The sequence below is a fragment of the Amphibalanus amphitrite genome, unplaced genomic scaffold, assembly GCF_019059575.1.
Source record: "Amphibalanus amphitrite isolate SeventyFive unplaced genomic scaffold, NRLGWU_Aamphi_draft 000977F_arrow, whole genome shotgun sequence".
In the NCBI taxonomy this organism is placed as follows: Eukaryota; Metazoa; Arthropoda; class Thecostraca; order Balanomorpha; family Balanidae; genus Amphibalanus; species Amphibalanus amphitrite.
The window spans coordinates 71918-85421 of NW_024882471.1; the positions used below are offsets into that span (position 1 = coordinate 71918).

At 52.0% G+C, this 13504-nt stretch overlaps 1 protein-coding gene across 2 annotated transcripts; it reads right to left on the reverse strand.

Annotated features, from left to right (window-relative positions):
• Nucleotides 1-947: 947 nt before the first annotated feature.
• LOC122368804 (brain protein I3-like) lies at nucleotides 948-12245 on the reverse strand. Of its 2 annotated transcripts, none has more exons than XM_043343053.1 (3): nucleotides 11531-12245; nucleotides 5208-5299; nucleotides 948-2292 (listed from the first exon to the last, which is right to left on the reverse strand). In XM_043343053.1, the coding sequence occupies exons 2-3, from the start codon at nucleotides 5292-5294 to the stop codon at nucleotides 2152-2154; spliced, it is 228 nt and encodes a 75-aa protein (XP_043198988.1). In that variant the 5' UTR covers nucleotides 5295-5299; nucleotides 11531-12245; the 3' UTR covers nucleotides 948-2151. The 2 variants fall into 2 exon arrangements, with proteins under 2 accessions (XP_043198988.1, XP_043198989.1); XM_043343054.1 differs by lacking the exon at nucleotides 11531-12245 and adding an exon at nucleotides 7087-8394.
• Nucleotides 12246-13504: the final 1259 nt, after the last annotated feature.

The window sequence follows — 13504 nt, forward strand, 5'->3', positions numbered from 1 at the left end:
CTCAATTAAGGGGGGCACTGCCGACTTTTGGTCCCATTCTTTCCATGCAACGCCCATAGGGCTAATGTTAAAATGCCAAAATCAAAGGGGGGCACGGTGCCCCGGTGCCCTCCCCGTTCCGCCGCCTATGACCAAAAGAGTATGAGTGGCGAGAGGTGTTCGAAAAATCGTCGATCTTTACAATTTTAACACTTTCTGCTCACATGCCGTAGCTTACGCCTAAGACCTGCAGGATAACATATAAGGGAAATATGTTTCATTATTTGGTGCTCTCTTCCACAGCAGAGCTATGAAGATTTTCGCAAAGTTTATCTCAGTACCTACTCAGCATGCATAAGGCATGCATGATCTATCTCACTTCGCTACATTCGTGACAAACCCGCGGTGCAACCCTTGCCTTGCCATTGGTCCTATCCGGTACAGCCCTCGGTAGCAATGACGGCACTCGGCAGTATTTTGTCACAGTGCAGTAGAGAATAATAGAGATCAAGATAGGGGCGGTCAGCACTCAGCAGTGGCTGCCGCTCGACCCTATCCACTATCCATGCTCACTGTGTCCGATACAGGGCACAGCCGCACAAACCGTCGCTGTCGGGCGGGAGTCGCACATGCACGTAGGCATACTGCATAGGGAGATGAATTGGATTAGAGTTTGGTTCGGGTGCCCCCAGTAGTGCTGCCACCCCACGGCCAAAGAAAGACAGAACCAGTGTCTGGAGCAGAGGGCGCGGTAGTGGGAGGACAGTCCAGTGCACTGCTGGTAGTACAGGTTGCGACGTTCTCGAAGTTGACTACATGATCGGTACTAAAATAATTCACCATTTTCATGTAGGTTATCCGGATGAGAGTTAGATCAGCTAGCGAGCTAGCCAATATCTTGACTTTACCAATATCTTGACATTCATTTCTAACACTGTCCAGGCATTGACCCTTAGTCAAACATTGAATTCTAGGAAATAAACAAAGTCTGTATTAAAATACGTGACAGAAGCGTAAACGATTCACGGCCCCCGGCACTTCACATGCAAGCGATTGGCAATCGAAGCTCGAGTGGCGGGCGCACGGCCGAAATGGGAATGCTAAGGGTTGGGCCCTTACGCATCAGAGACGTTTTAATGGCCCGGCCCGCCAAATTTTACTACATTATTGAACAAAATGTGCATTTCTGTATCATGTAATAGGTACGTACCTACAAAAACCAGCTAGCAAACACGAGCACCAAGTCTTGTGACACGATTTTCTTGCGATCGGTATAAAGTTATTTTAAATGGCTATAGTCATATATCATGAAGGGAACCTTCCAGCGGCTTACTGGTTCGTCCATACGACACACACACACACTAAAACGCTTGTGAATGAACAAACACCAACAGCTGTGCAAAATCCGATCTAAAAGCTGCGGCAATCTCACACAGATGGAAAGTGAACCATGTAAGCTACCAAACGAATAGAAAAGTACAGGACCTTGCTGGTATTTGCGGTCGGTACCTATACAATCCTACAAGTACAGACAGCGTCATTTCGCGGTTGTTCTGCACTTAGTAAAAATTAAAATGAAGGAATATATAAGAAAAAGGGTGCCCGGCACTGCATTGGGATGCTGTGCAAAGAAGAACCTTAGCACTTCTCCGTGGGAAATAAGGACCAGTTATCAATGTCAATGACAGTCACTCACACGATCCATAGATAGGAACGCGTGCCATTCAGAAGCAATGAACGAATCAGTAGGCGACTGGGAGGCATGTCTGGGAGATAAAAACGATGAAGCGATGAACGGCACTGACGCTAAGGCAGCCGATACTGGCATGAACACTGAACAGTGAACACCGCTGCAGACACCGTGGCCCGGAGCACCTCGCCAGCTCACTGAACACGCAGTCTGTGGCCCGCCGCGCTGGTCGCTGGCGGCATCTCTGCACCGCTGCCGCCGCTGGTGGCGGGGGACAGAGTCAGCCGCTCGGAGCCCGCCTCGGCCACGCAGCTCATCTCACAGAGTCCCTCCGGCCGCAGCGCCGAGCCGGCCCCGGCTCTCCCTCTGTCCCCACAGCTGCCGACCGGCCCGCCGACCGCCGACCGCCGACCGGAGACCGACCGGACCGCCGACCGCCGACCGGCCGACCGACCGGACCGCCGACCGGACCGCCGACCGCTCTACGGCTGCATGGCCGGCTTGGCGCCGCACATGTTGCACTGCTTCTCCCGCATCATCCAGCAGCAGAGCAGGCCCAGCGGAAAGAAGCAGATGGCCAGCACGATGCCGCACGGCGTGAACGAGTCGGTCAGCACGCCGTTCTGCCGGCGCAGACCGGACGGGTGTCAGACACGGGGTACACAGGTCACAGACACGGGGTACACAGCTCACAGGTCACAGACACGGGGTACCGGGTCACAAACACGGGGTACACAGGCCACAGACACGGGGTACACAGGTCACAGACACGGGGTACGCAGGTCACAGACACGGGGTACACAGGTCACAGACACGGGGTACACAGACACAGACACGGGGTACACAGGTCACAGACACGGGGTACGCAGACCACAGGCAAAGACACGGGGTACACAGGTCACAGACACGGGGTACACAGGTTACAGGTCACAGACACGGGGTACACAGGTTACAGGTCACAGACACGGGGTACACAGGTTACAGGTCACAGACACGGGGTATACAGACCACAGACACGGGGTATACAGACCACAGACACGGGGTATACAGACCACAGACACGGGGTACACAGGTTACAGGTCAGGGACACGGGGTATACAGACCACAGACACGGGGTATACAGGTCACAGACGCGGGGTACACAGGTTACAGACACAGGGTACACAGACACAGACACGGGGTGCACAGGTCACAGACACAAGCAGGGTTGTGCTCGACTCAAAAAAATTTGCCGACTCGACTCATCATTCAACTTCAGAATGGCCTGACTCAACTCTGACTCAAACAAGGAGCTGATTTTTTCCCTCGACTCGACTCATGACTTAAGCGGCTCAATGAAAAGATGAGTTGACTCAAACTTGACTCAAATTTTTTGTTGAGTCAAGTGTGTTGACTCAAAATTGACTCAGATAAAAAAGTTGTTGAGCGGGGGGGGGGGGGGGTTGAAAAAATCCGGCAGCAGGGCCAGGCGTAAGTTGTTAAGCGGGGGGAGAATGAAAAACTTATACTATATATTGTTTCTAAAAAGTTGAGTCAGCTGACTCATGTTCCTAAATGTTCTTGACTCAACTCAATGTCAAAAGTTATTTTACTGACTCAACTCTGACTCAACTCAACACCTTAATATTTTTGTCCGACTCAACTCTGACTCAACTCAACACCTCAACCTTTTATCCGACTCGACTCAAATCTGACTCATTTGAGTCAGAGTTGAGTCAAATTTCTGACTCGACTCATGAGTCAAGCACAACCCTGGACACAAGGTACACAGGTCACAGACACGGGGTACACAGACACAGACACGGGGTGCACAGGTCACATACACAAGGTACACAGGTCAGACACGGGGTACACAGACACAGACACGGGGTACACAGGTCACAGACACGGGGTACACAGACACAGACACGGGGTACACAGCAGGTCACAGACACGGGGTACACAGACACAGACACGGGGTACACAGCAGGTCACAGACACGGGGTACACAGCAGGTCACAGACACGGGGTACACAGACACAGACACGGGGTACACAGACACAGACACGGGGTACACAGACACAGACACGGGGTACACAGACACAGACACGTGGTACACAGGTCACAGACACGGGGTACACAGGTCACAGACACGGGGTACACGGGTGTCAGACACGGGGTACACGGGTGTCAGACACGGGGTACACAGACACAGACACGGGGTACACAGGTTACAGGTCACAGACACACAGACACAGGGCACACGCCTAGGGGCAGCGGCACACAGACGAACACTTGTACGGCAGGTGTCGGACACGTCACAAAGGGCGGGTAAGGGACGGTACACGGCACGGGACGAGTAGGCTACGTATATGTGATGTCCTTCATGTGTAACTCTACGAACTTTTGCATCACATACGGCTATTGAAACACTCCCATTTGAGAACAATGCTTTTTGCATTGACAGCTTGAAATGAAAGCAGCGAAATGCGGATGTTTGCGGTATTTATTGATCTAGTTAGTCTCCATACAGCTCTCAGTCGGACGCCCTGTCGGGCCGGGTCCACAACATGTGCAAATCGCCAGCTCCATTGGTTTTTGGCAGCCGGGTGCTGCTGCATGGTCCAATTTTACCTCTCTAATAGGTGGAGCGGACGGGCCAGCGCCGGCTCGGCGGTTGGCGAGGGCAGCGGCGCGGCTGGCGGACCCGACCAGAGCACCGGCGACCCTGAACCGCCCCCGCTGGGGGGGGGGCGGCGGCGCCCAAAGCCGGCCGGTCGGCCCCCCTCTGTTTATGTCGGACGAGCCGGGCTTACCGAGACGTCTGCCGCCAATCAGTTGACAGAAGGGCGCCGGCACCAGCCGCCCAGTGGCCATGCACATTGCACAGCCTGACGCTTGGCATAATTGTAATTTCACCGATGGATAAGGCTTTATTTATTCATACGTAGCGCAACTTCCGGAATTACGTTGCATGAAATGTCGGCGGCTCGATAAGCAAGTGCGAAGCGGATTGGCGAGCCTGATCAATTGTGAAACTGGTGCTGTTGCGGCGCCCCAAAGGGCCAAAAGTGGTCGTAATCGGTCGACACCATGTCCATATTGCCGTAGGTATATCGGTCCACACCAGCTATGGAACTCATGGGCCCCGGCCTGGTCCGAGTCCATTGGCACCCGACCGTGCTCCGGGCCCGACGGCCCGCCGCTCGGCCGCTGATGGACCTCCATACACTGTGGATTGACCCAGACCAGGCCCGATGATTCACCCGTGTTTGTGCGAAGGGCGCCAATGGAGAAAGCGCGTCACCGGCCCGCCGGCGGCAGGGCGTCGCGCTCAGTCAGAACCCTTCGCAATGCGCAAAACATCGGCCCGGCTTCGGGAAGCGGGGAGTTCCCGAAACCGGCGGGGGTTCCCCGCTGCCAGCCGCCACCGGTTCCAGCCTGCGCCAGCCGGTCCAGGAACGTATACGTCATAGGGATTTGCATTTCCTATTTCTAGGAATCTTGTTACGGAGGGACAGATTGAGAGAAAGGTAAAGGGGTAGCAGTGTGCACTGACCTGGCAGTTAGAGCAGCGGCCGGCCACTCCTCCTTGCAGACCCTGCACCTGGATGTTATTGCCCTGCGGTGCCGACTGGACGTTCATGGCGACTGAAAACGGATCGAGCGCCTTGTCAGCCGGCAACCAAATTACTCGAGAGGTCCCCAGGGGGAGCCCACTCCCAGCTCAAACGGGGACCGGATGGCGTGCCGAACAGGCCAGTGTCGTGCCCGACACCGCGCCAGTAGGGATATGGGTCACTCGTAAATGGTGAAACCGTGCAAACAGGATAGGGACCGTACCATACAGACAGAACACGGACCATACCATACCGATAGAACACGGACCGTAATATTCAGACAGAACACGGACCGTATTCAGACAGAATACGGGACCGCATTGTACCGACAGAACACAGACCGTACCATACAAACAGATCACGGGACCGTACCATACCGACAGAACACGCGACCATACCATACCGATAGAACACGGGACCGTAAGATATCGATAGAACACGGGACCGTACCATACCGATAGAACACGGGACCGTAACATACAGGCAAAACAAGGAAACGTACCGACAGAACACGCATACCATACAGTCAAAACACGGGACCGTACCATACCGACAGAACACAGGACCATACCATACCGACAAAACACGGGACCGTAACATACCGGCAGAACACGGGACCATATCATACCGACAAAACACGAGACCGTACCATACCAACAGCCGGAACACGGGACCAATACAGACAGACCACGGGACCGCACCATGCCGACAGATTTAAAGGGACACTCCCACCTTAACATTAGTTTTGAGTTGAGATAGCCAAATTGGTGGCCATGGCCTGCAAATACCGGTTTGGGCACTCACAACATCGACAAATGCTTTAATTCGGAGATATGGAATTTCAAACTTGCAGTTTTCGGATTCTAAGGGGCTAGTGCATTGGTATGCCCCCTTAGAATTTGTGACGTCAGCGGAGATCTAACGATTTTTAAATCTTTTACTAAAACGTTTGGTAGCACGCGGTGGTATATGCTGCTTTGCGCGCAACAAATGCCGCACTTTCAAATAAAGTCGCTAGGAACAGCGGAGATCCCAAAAAGTAAACAAAAGTAAAAGTCTAATATCTTGAAAACCGGTGAATATTTTTCGATGAAATTTGGTAGATATTCGTTTTCGCTCTTTCTGAACCGAGCGACATCACTTTCGTGCCAATTCATTAACTTTTTTGAAGGTGGGAGGGTCCCTTTAACACGGGACCGTTCACCGTACCATGCCGACAAAACACGGGACCGTACCGTAGAGTAACACGGGACCGTGCCATACTGACGAGTTAGAACACGGGACCGTACCATACAGTCAGAACACGAGACTTTACCACAGCGACAGAACACGGAACCATACCATACCGACAGAACACGGGACCGTAACATACAGGCAGAATACAGGACCGTACCATACCAACGGACAGAATACGGGACCGGCCCGACCGTATCATACCGAAAGAACAAGGGATCGTATAATACCGACAAAAGACGGGACCGTACCATACAGACAGACCACGGGGCCGTAGCATGACGACAGAATACAAGACCGCACCATACCGACAAAACAAGGGACCGTACCATACCGACAGAACAATGGACCGTGCCATACCGACAGAACACGAGGCCGTACCATACTGACAAAACACGGGACCGTACCATACAGAGAACACGGGACCGAACTATACCGACAGAGCACGGAGCAGACCACGGGACCGTACCATACCGACAGAACACGGGACCATACCATATTGATAAAACACGGGACCGTATACCATACCGAGAACACGGGACCGAACTATACCGACAGAGCACGGAGCAGACCACGGGACCGTACCACAGCGCCGGCCGGGGGGCTGCGTTGGCCCGTGCTCGGCACCGGGCCAACACCCAGCCACCTCCGCCGCTCCTCGCAGGCTCCTCGGAGCCGGTCGGCCACGCCTCTCTGGGAGCCTCAGGGCTCAGTCACACCATCCGGAGACTCCAAGAACTCCATGCTCCTCGGGCTGCCAGCTGGGCGCCAGTGGGGCTAAGAGGGTCTCGCACGCTCCACGAGCCAGAAGCGTCGTGACGCCTCAACTTCCCAATCAACGTCGTCATCTCCTAATTTCATCGCCCTAAGAAAAACCATCGCGAATATCAGTTGAACGGCCGCGAACATAAAACACCAAAGCACACAACTAAAGCAGTAGGATTCACTTTAAACACACCACATTGAAAAATATGCCGAACGATATCATGGCAGGCGTCTCCATTAGATTTAAAAGCTCACGCATGCTCACGTGAAGTAATTATCCAAAGTTCGTTGCATAGGTACTGGTACTTGTCAAAGCGCGGTATACCTACCTACGCCGGAGTTGCTGTGTAAGCGAATCAGTATGTGTTACTGGTCTGTTCCTTTGGAATTAGGATGACCTGCCCAGCTTCGTTTCAGTGCTCCCGTCAGCTCCGTCTCTGTGCTCCCGTCACAGTCTCGGTGCTCCCGTCAGCTCCGTCTCGGTCAAGGGCGGATCTAGGGGGTCGTTTTGGGGGGGGTCACCAGTCGGCCGACATACCAGGTCTGGTGAATGAATTCTGACGACCGGGGGGGGGGGGGTGGTAGGGAGCGAGTATGTCGAGATCAAAAAATGACATTTGATCTTCGTCGTTTATAAGATGAAGTTTTATCGTAAGTCACTCGGCTCAGTAGTTTTAGTTAGTGAAACCCACCTATATAGGAGCGTCGCCACGGATTTTTTACTGGGGGGGGGGGAGGCGGGTCGACCGACTTAAAAACCCAGAAGTAGATATAGTTACCTCACTTTTAGCCTAATGCATTAGTAAATAGTAGCATACAGTCACGATCTCTCTTATTGACCTGTGTATGAATCGGCGGCGCGAAGCGCCGCAAAAATTTGCAAAAAAAAAGTTGTCAAAACACAGCTCTAAAACACAAATATTACAACCTTTTTAGCATGCTAGTACAAGCCGGAGTTCCTTCACAGTACACATATGAATTCCGATTCAATTTGACACGGTTGGTGTTATTACAGTCACTGTTATTTCTCTCTTATTGATTGGTGTATAAATCGGCGGCGCGAAGCGCCGAGAAAATTTGCAAAAGAATGTGTCGAAACACAGCTCCAAAACACAAATTTTACCACCCTTTTAGCATTGCAGTACAAGCCGGAGTTCCTTTACAGCACACATATGAATTCTGATTCAATTTGACACGGTTGGTTTAGGTAATTACAGTCAAGATTTCGTATTGACCTGTACGTATGTACATAAATCGGCGGCGCGAAGCGCCGCGAAAAATTTGCAAAAACATTTGTCAAAACACAGAGGGGGCCTCCTCTCTACAGAGGACCACCGATCTCTACTGCGGGCCTCCTCTTTTCACAGGGCCTCTTAACTACAGAAGCTACAGGGCCTCCTCTCTACAGAGGGCTTCCTCTCTACTGAGGGTCTCTCCCTTTAAGAGGGCCTCCTTTACAGAGGGCCTCCTCTCTTCAAAGAGCCAGAGGACCTCATCTCTGCAAAGGGCCTCCTCTCTTCAGAGGGCCTCTTCTCTACAGAGGGCCTCCTTTCTTCAGAGGGCCTCTTCTCTACAGCGGGTCTCCACTCTTCAGAGGGCCTTCTGCATTCAGGCGGTCTCCTTTCCACAGAGGGCCTCCTCTCTACACAGGGCCTCCTCTCTACATAGAGCCTTCTCTCTACAGCAGGTCTCCTCTCTACAGAGGGCCTCCTCTTTAAAGGGGTCTCCTCTCTACAGGGGGCCTCCTCTCTACTGAGGGCCTCCTTTCTACAGAGGACCTCCTCTACAGAGGGCCTCCTACCTACTGAGGAGTCAGAGGGGCCCTAGCGGTCAGACACAGACACTAGCGGTTATTCACTGGAGGCCCCAGGAAGTAAGAAGGGCCCTAGCTGTCAGGCTGGTCAGAGGGCCCTGAATGTCCTGACGTGATTTTTGGGATTCCCGTGAATTTCTTTCGCCTCAGACGTGATTTTGACCTGCCAGGGCCCAGGGGCACTAAAAATAAAACAAACAAAATAAAAAATGAAAATAGGACATCACCAAAATTAAGTGACCGAAATCCGTTGAGTTTTTAATTTTGCGTATAGGTAGGGGCACCACGAATTAAATTCATGACCATCCCCTTGGAGTTTTCCTGGATCATCCCCTGGTGCTCGCACGGTTGAGACAAAAACGAGTAAGATTCTGGTCTTCAATACGCCTTTTCACGCAACACGATCCAGAAAAACAAAGGTATTAGCTCAGAAGTGTTTGACAGGTGATTTTGAGCATGCAAGACGGCGTCTATAGCGCATTTAGGTCTTCGGCTTTTGGGGGGGGTCAAATGACCCTCTCAGACCTTTTGGGGGGGGTCATGACCCCGTGGACCCCCCCCAGGATCCGCCAGTGGTCTCGGTGCTCCCGTCAGCTCCGTCTCAGTGCCCGGTCCGGTCCCGTCAGCTCAGTCTCGGTGCTCCCGTCACAGTCTTGGTGCTCCCGTCACAGTCTTGGTGCTCCCGTCACAGTCTTGGTGCTCCCGTCACAGTCTCGGCGCTCCCGTCACAGTCTCGGTGCTCCCGTCACAGTCTCGGTGCTCCCGTCACAGTCTCGGTGCTCCCGTCAGTCTCGGTGCTCCCGTCACAGTCTCGGTGTTCCCGTCAGCTCCGTCTCGGTGCCCGGTCTGGTCCCGTCACCGTCCATCGTCCAGCGTCCCCGAGGTCAGGCTGCAGCCGTCCGTTCCCGCCCGCCGACGCTCTGTGCTGGCTGCAGGGCGGCTGCCATGTTTGACCTTGGCTGGCCCACCGACCGGCATGCAAAGGCCATGGGCCGCGCGGATTTCGGTGCGCCCTAACTGCGAACAAGCCGTACACAATATCGACCGCGGGTCTATTCTAGTAAAAGTACTACGTAGAATTAAACTAGAATGTTGCCGTTCTCCGCATCACGGTTTGAACCTCATCCGGAGTTCGAAGTTCACTTATTTCTTTTCGTAAATTCCTAAATTAGTAGAAAGACGGTGCACCATGCTACAGCGCGTTGATGTAATTAATAATTAGACGGCATATCATCAGAGCCGCAGTGCAGCGAGGCGCGTGCCGAGCGACTGCGGTGCCGACTATGACGGCCTTGATGATGAGTGGCGTGCGCGCTGTGCAGCCAAGACCCGGTCTGGTGGGACCGGCGCGGCCGACGTCCCAGCGCCGCCGACAGACGCTGCTTCGTCCGCCGCGCGCCGGCCTCGGGTCGTGGCCGGGGCCGTCGGCTGGCGGTCCGGCTAATTTAGCAAAGGCGCTGCGGCCGGGCCGAGCCCCAGCCCGACCAGTCAGGACGGGACACACGCCGCCGGCCCCTCCCACCATGGATTTCCTTGCCGTAGTCCTGCTAATAATAACCACCCTTCCTCGGCCAGAGGCCAGAGCCGAACAGCACAGCCACATGGAGAACGATTTCTATACAGGCAATAAATGGTACCGACAAATTACCAGTCAATAGGTATCACTTCCAGTGAAGTCCTGGAGAGCGACCATTGCGGACGATCGTGAATCAACGCCAGGTTTAGTACGTTCAGGCAATGAAAGACTCAAATGCTTAAAGATACGATACACTATACTGAAAAATGATAATGGCTTCTAATGAAAGCAGTTGTATGCCGGAAAATGTATTGTATTGTATTGACAATCAAAACACTCTATGTATATTGGATAAGGATATTCATTTCTGAGTGTCGCGTCTACGAGTTAAAAATTCAGAAATAAGTAGCGGCCAGCGACCGTAGCACAAGGGAACATATTTCAGCAAAACAGACGGATCTCAGCTGAGCTGACCGGCGACCTATATTGAAATTCGAAGAGATGATCGTATGAAAATAGTAACGTTTTCCATAATTAATCCACGCCAAGAGAAAAGCACCAGAGGCAGATATTAAGAACTTTGAAAATGAGTTTGAAGACGTAAAACCCCGAGCACCGAAGTCGAGCCCAAAAAGGTTTATCGCTTATTCACATGACGTTAGGCGCCCATGAGTGACAGTGAAGTTATTTCGGTACTCACAAAACGGAGTAATGAAACAGTGCTCGGGGTTACATGAGCAGAGTTAATACGAATTACAAACGGACTACAATGGTGAGCGAATAGGAAAATCCGTTCCTGATACGCATTTACTTGCTCATGTAACCCCGGTAAGTGTCGATTCAGTGCGGGCAGGCAGCTCGTGGGCCGGGTAGAGGACGCGGGCAGTAGCGGGGTATGGGCGGGGCGGCGGCCGGGTGCGGCAGCGGGAGCTCACCTCTGTGACGGTGCCGGTCGGAGCTCACGGACCCTTGTGCGCGTCACGGAGTCGGCGCTCGGCGGGGCTGGCTCGGGGGCGGGCGGCGTCCGGAGCGCCGCCACACGGCGACCCTGTGCAGCGAGCGGCCGCTGCCGCCCGCATCCCGCCCGGGGTGCCGCCGGCACGGGCAGACGGCAGCGTCAGCGGCCCGGCGCGGTAGGGCCGCAGGGCCAGGGATGGTTACAGGTTACTGCTAGTTGTGGCGCCAATCGGAACCTCAACCCTCGGAATTCCGATTTTGTCCAATGTCCAAATTTCAATACCTACGGAATTTGGCTGGACAGAGGCAGCAGGCTCTGGACCAACATTGGACAATCACTTGCTAGGTAGGTACTCTTCAGCATTTTAATAAAGTAATCACGTATAGCATTGATTGACGAATAGAAAGCTCCAGCTCTCGATCCGACAATCACTTTTTGGTTGGAAAGATAACATTAAAAGCCAATTAAATAACAGTGTTGAAAGTGAACGATTGCGTAGTTTTCGGATATCTGTAGGTGAACAAATTGCTGGCTTGACATTTTTGGACGGACAGTCTACGAAGGTACTGGACATTTTACGGACATTGGGCGTAGATTTTCTGTGACTTGCACCACTAGATAGTACCTACACTGCTGGGTGCTGGCATCAGGCGAACCAGCCAGGGACCTACGGCGCGGCGCTCGGCGAGCCGCCGTCGGCCGCGAGCTTCAACAGAGCTGCAGGGGCGTTCCACGACAAATCGACAAGTGCCCTGCACCCTCATATTTTATTTTTTGCTTAAAATTGTTCTAATGGGTTGTGATGGGCGGGGAAGCCAGCTGTGGCAAGGATTTTTTCTTCGAATAACGGTTTCTTAGATATAGCCTCGAGCAATTCCTGGAGGTCGCGCTGCAGCCCTATGTTTGGCGGCCTATAACTCAGAAACTATTGTTTTCTACGATAAAACCTTTAGATGGTTCAACTCACAATCAACCAACAAGCATTTTTGGCTATCTCGGATTTTCAATTTTTGAAAATTTTGATCACGTGACCTTTTGACCTATTTTTCGAAGATATTTGATATTTATACCTTGATACCTTGATATTTAATACCTTGATATACCTTGATATTTTCCCCACTGAAAGTTGCAATTTTGTCTGATGACGTTTAAAGCCTTATCAATTGTCATTCATATGCGATGATAAAAGTGGCTATCGCCCTGCGTTGACCTCAGGTCATTTTTATGACCTGTCCATTATTACGAGCGGGAGCGACAGCGAGATCTCGAGAATAAAGCAAGATAGCGACAAGCAGTAAACGAGTAAACGGTGCAGGGTACACACGGATAAGGTCTATAATTTTTACTGAGGTCATTTTCAGGTCAGGTAAAAGATGACGTCACAGGAGCAGAAAGGAAGTCAAAATTGCGGCACTACATATATATGAAGTTTTTCTCGAATAACTTTCAGGGTATCCCAGCTAGGAACAAACTAATAGCACCATCGTGATCCTCTCGATCCGCATCGAAACATATGTATGTTGACCTCGAAAGGTCGAAAGGTCAAAAGTTGACCTTAGGTCACGTGACACGTGGGGCATTCCACGATAGATCGTACCACTTTTTTCCAATTTGACACCCTCATCTCTCGGATTTTAACGATAATTGGTCTAAGGGGTAATCAGGGGCTCTGAATCCTCCTGTGACAATTTCAGGCTAGAGTACTTTTTGAGTTATAATGTATAACATGTTTTGGATCTTGCGTTGCAGCGCCAACTTTGGCGGGCTGTAACTCTAAGACGGATAATCCAAATGCCAAATGCTATACGGCATTGAACTTGCATTGAAACAAAGAATAATATGCATTTTTAAAATTTTGAAATATAAACTATTTTTGATATATAACACATCGAGTTCCCGTTCATTTCCATTTTTATGCCTTTGGGACCAATTTTTTTTGAATTTTATTTAC

Coding starts and splice junctions, on each gene's coding strand:
- LOC122368804 (XM_043343053.1), bottom strand. CDS start 5,294: ATGAACGTCCAGTCGGCACCGCAGGGCAATAACATCCAGGTGCAGGGT. Junction 2,293..5,207: donor GCCGCTGCTCTAACTGCCAG/GTCAGTGCACAC, acceptor CTGCGCCGGCAG/AACGGCGTGCTGACCGACTC.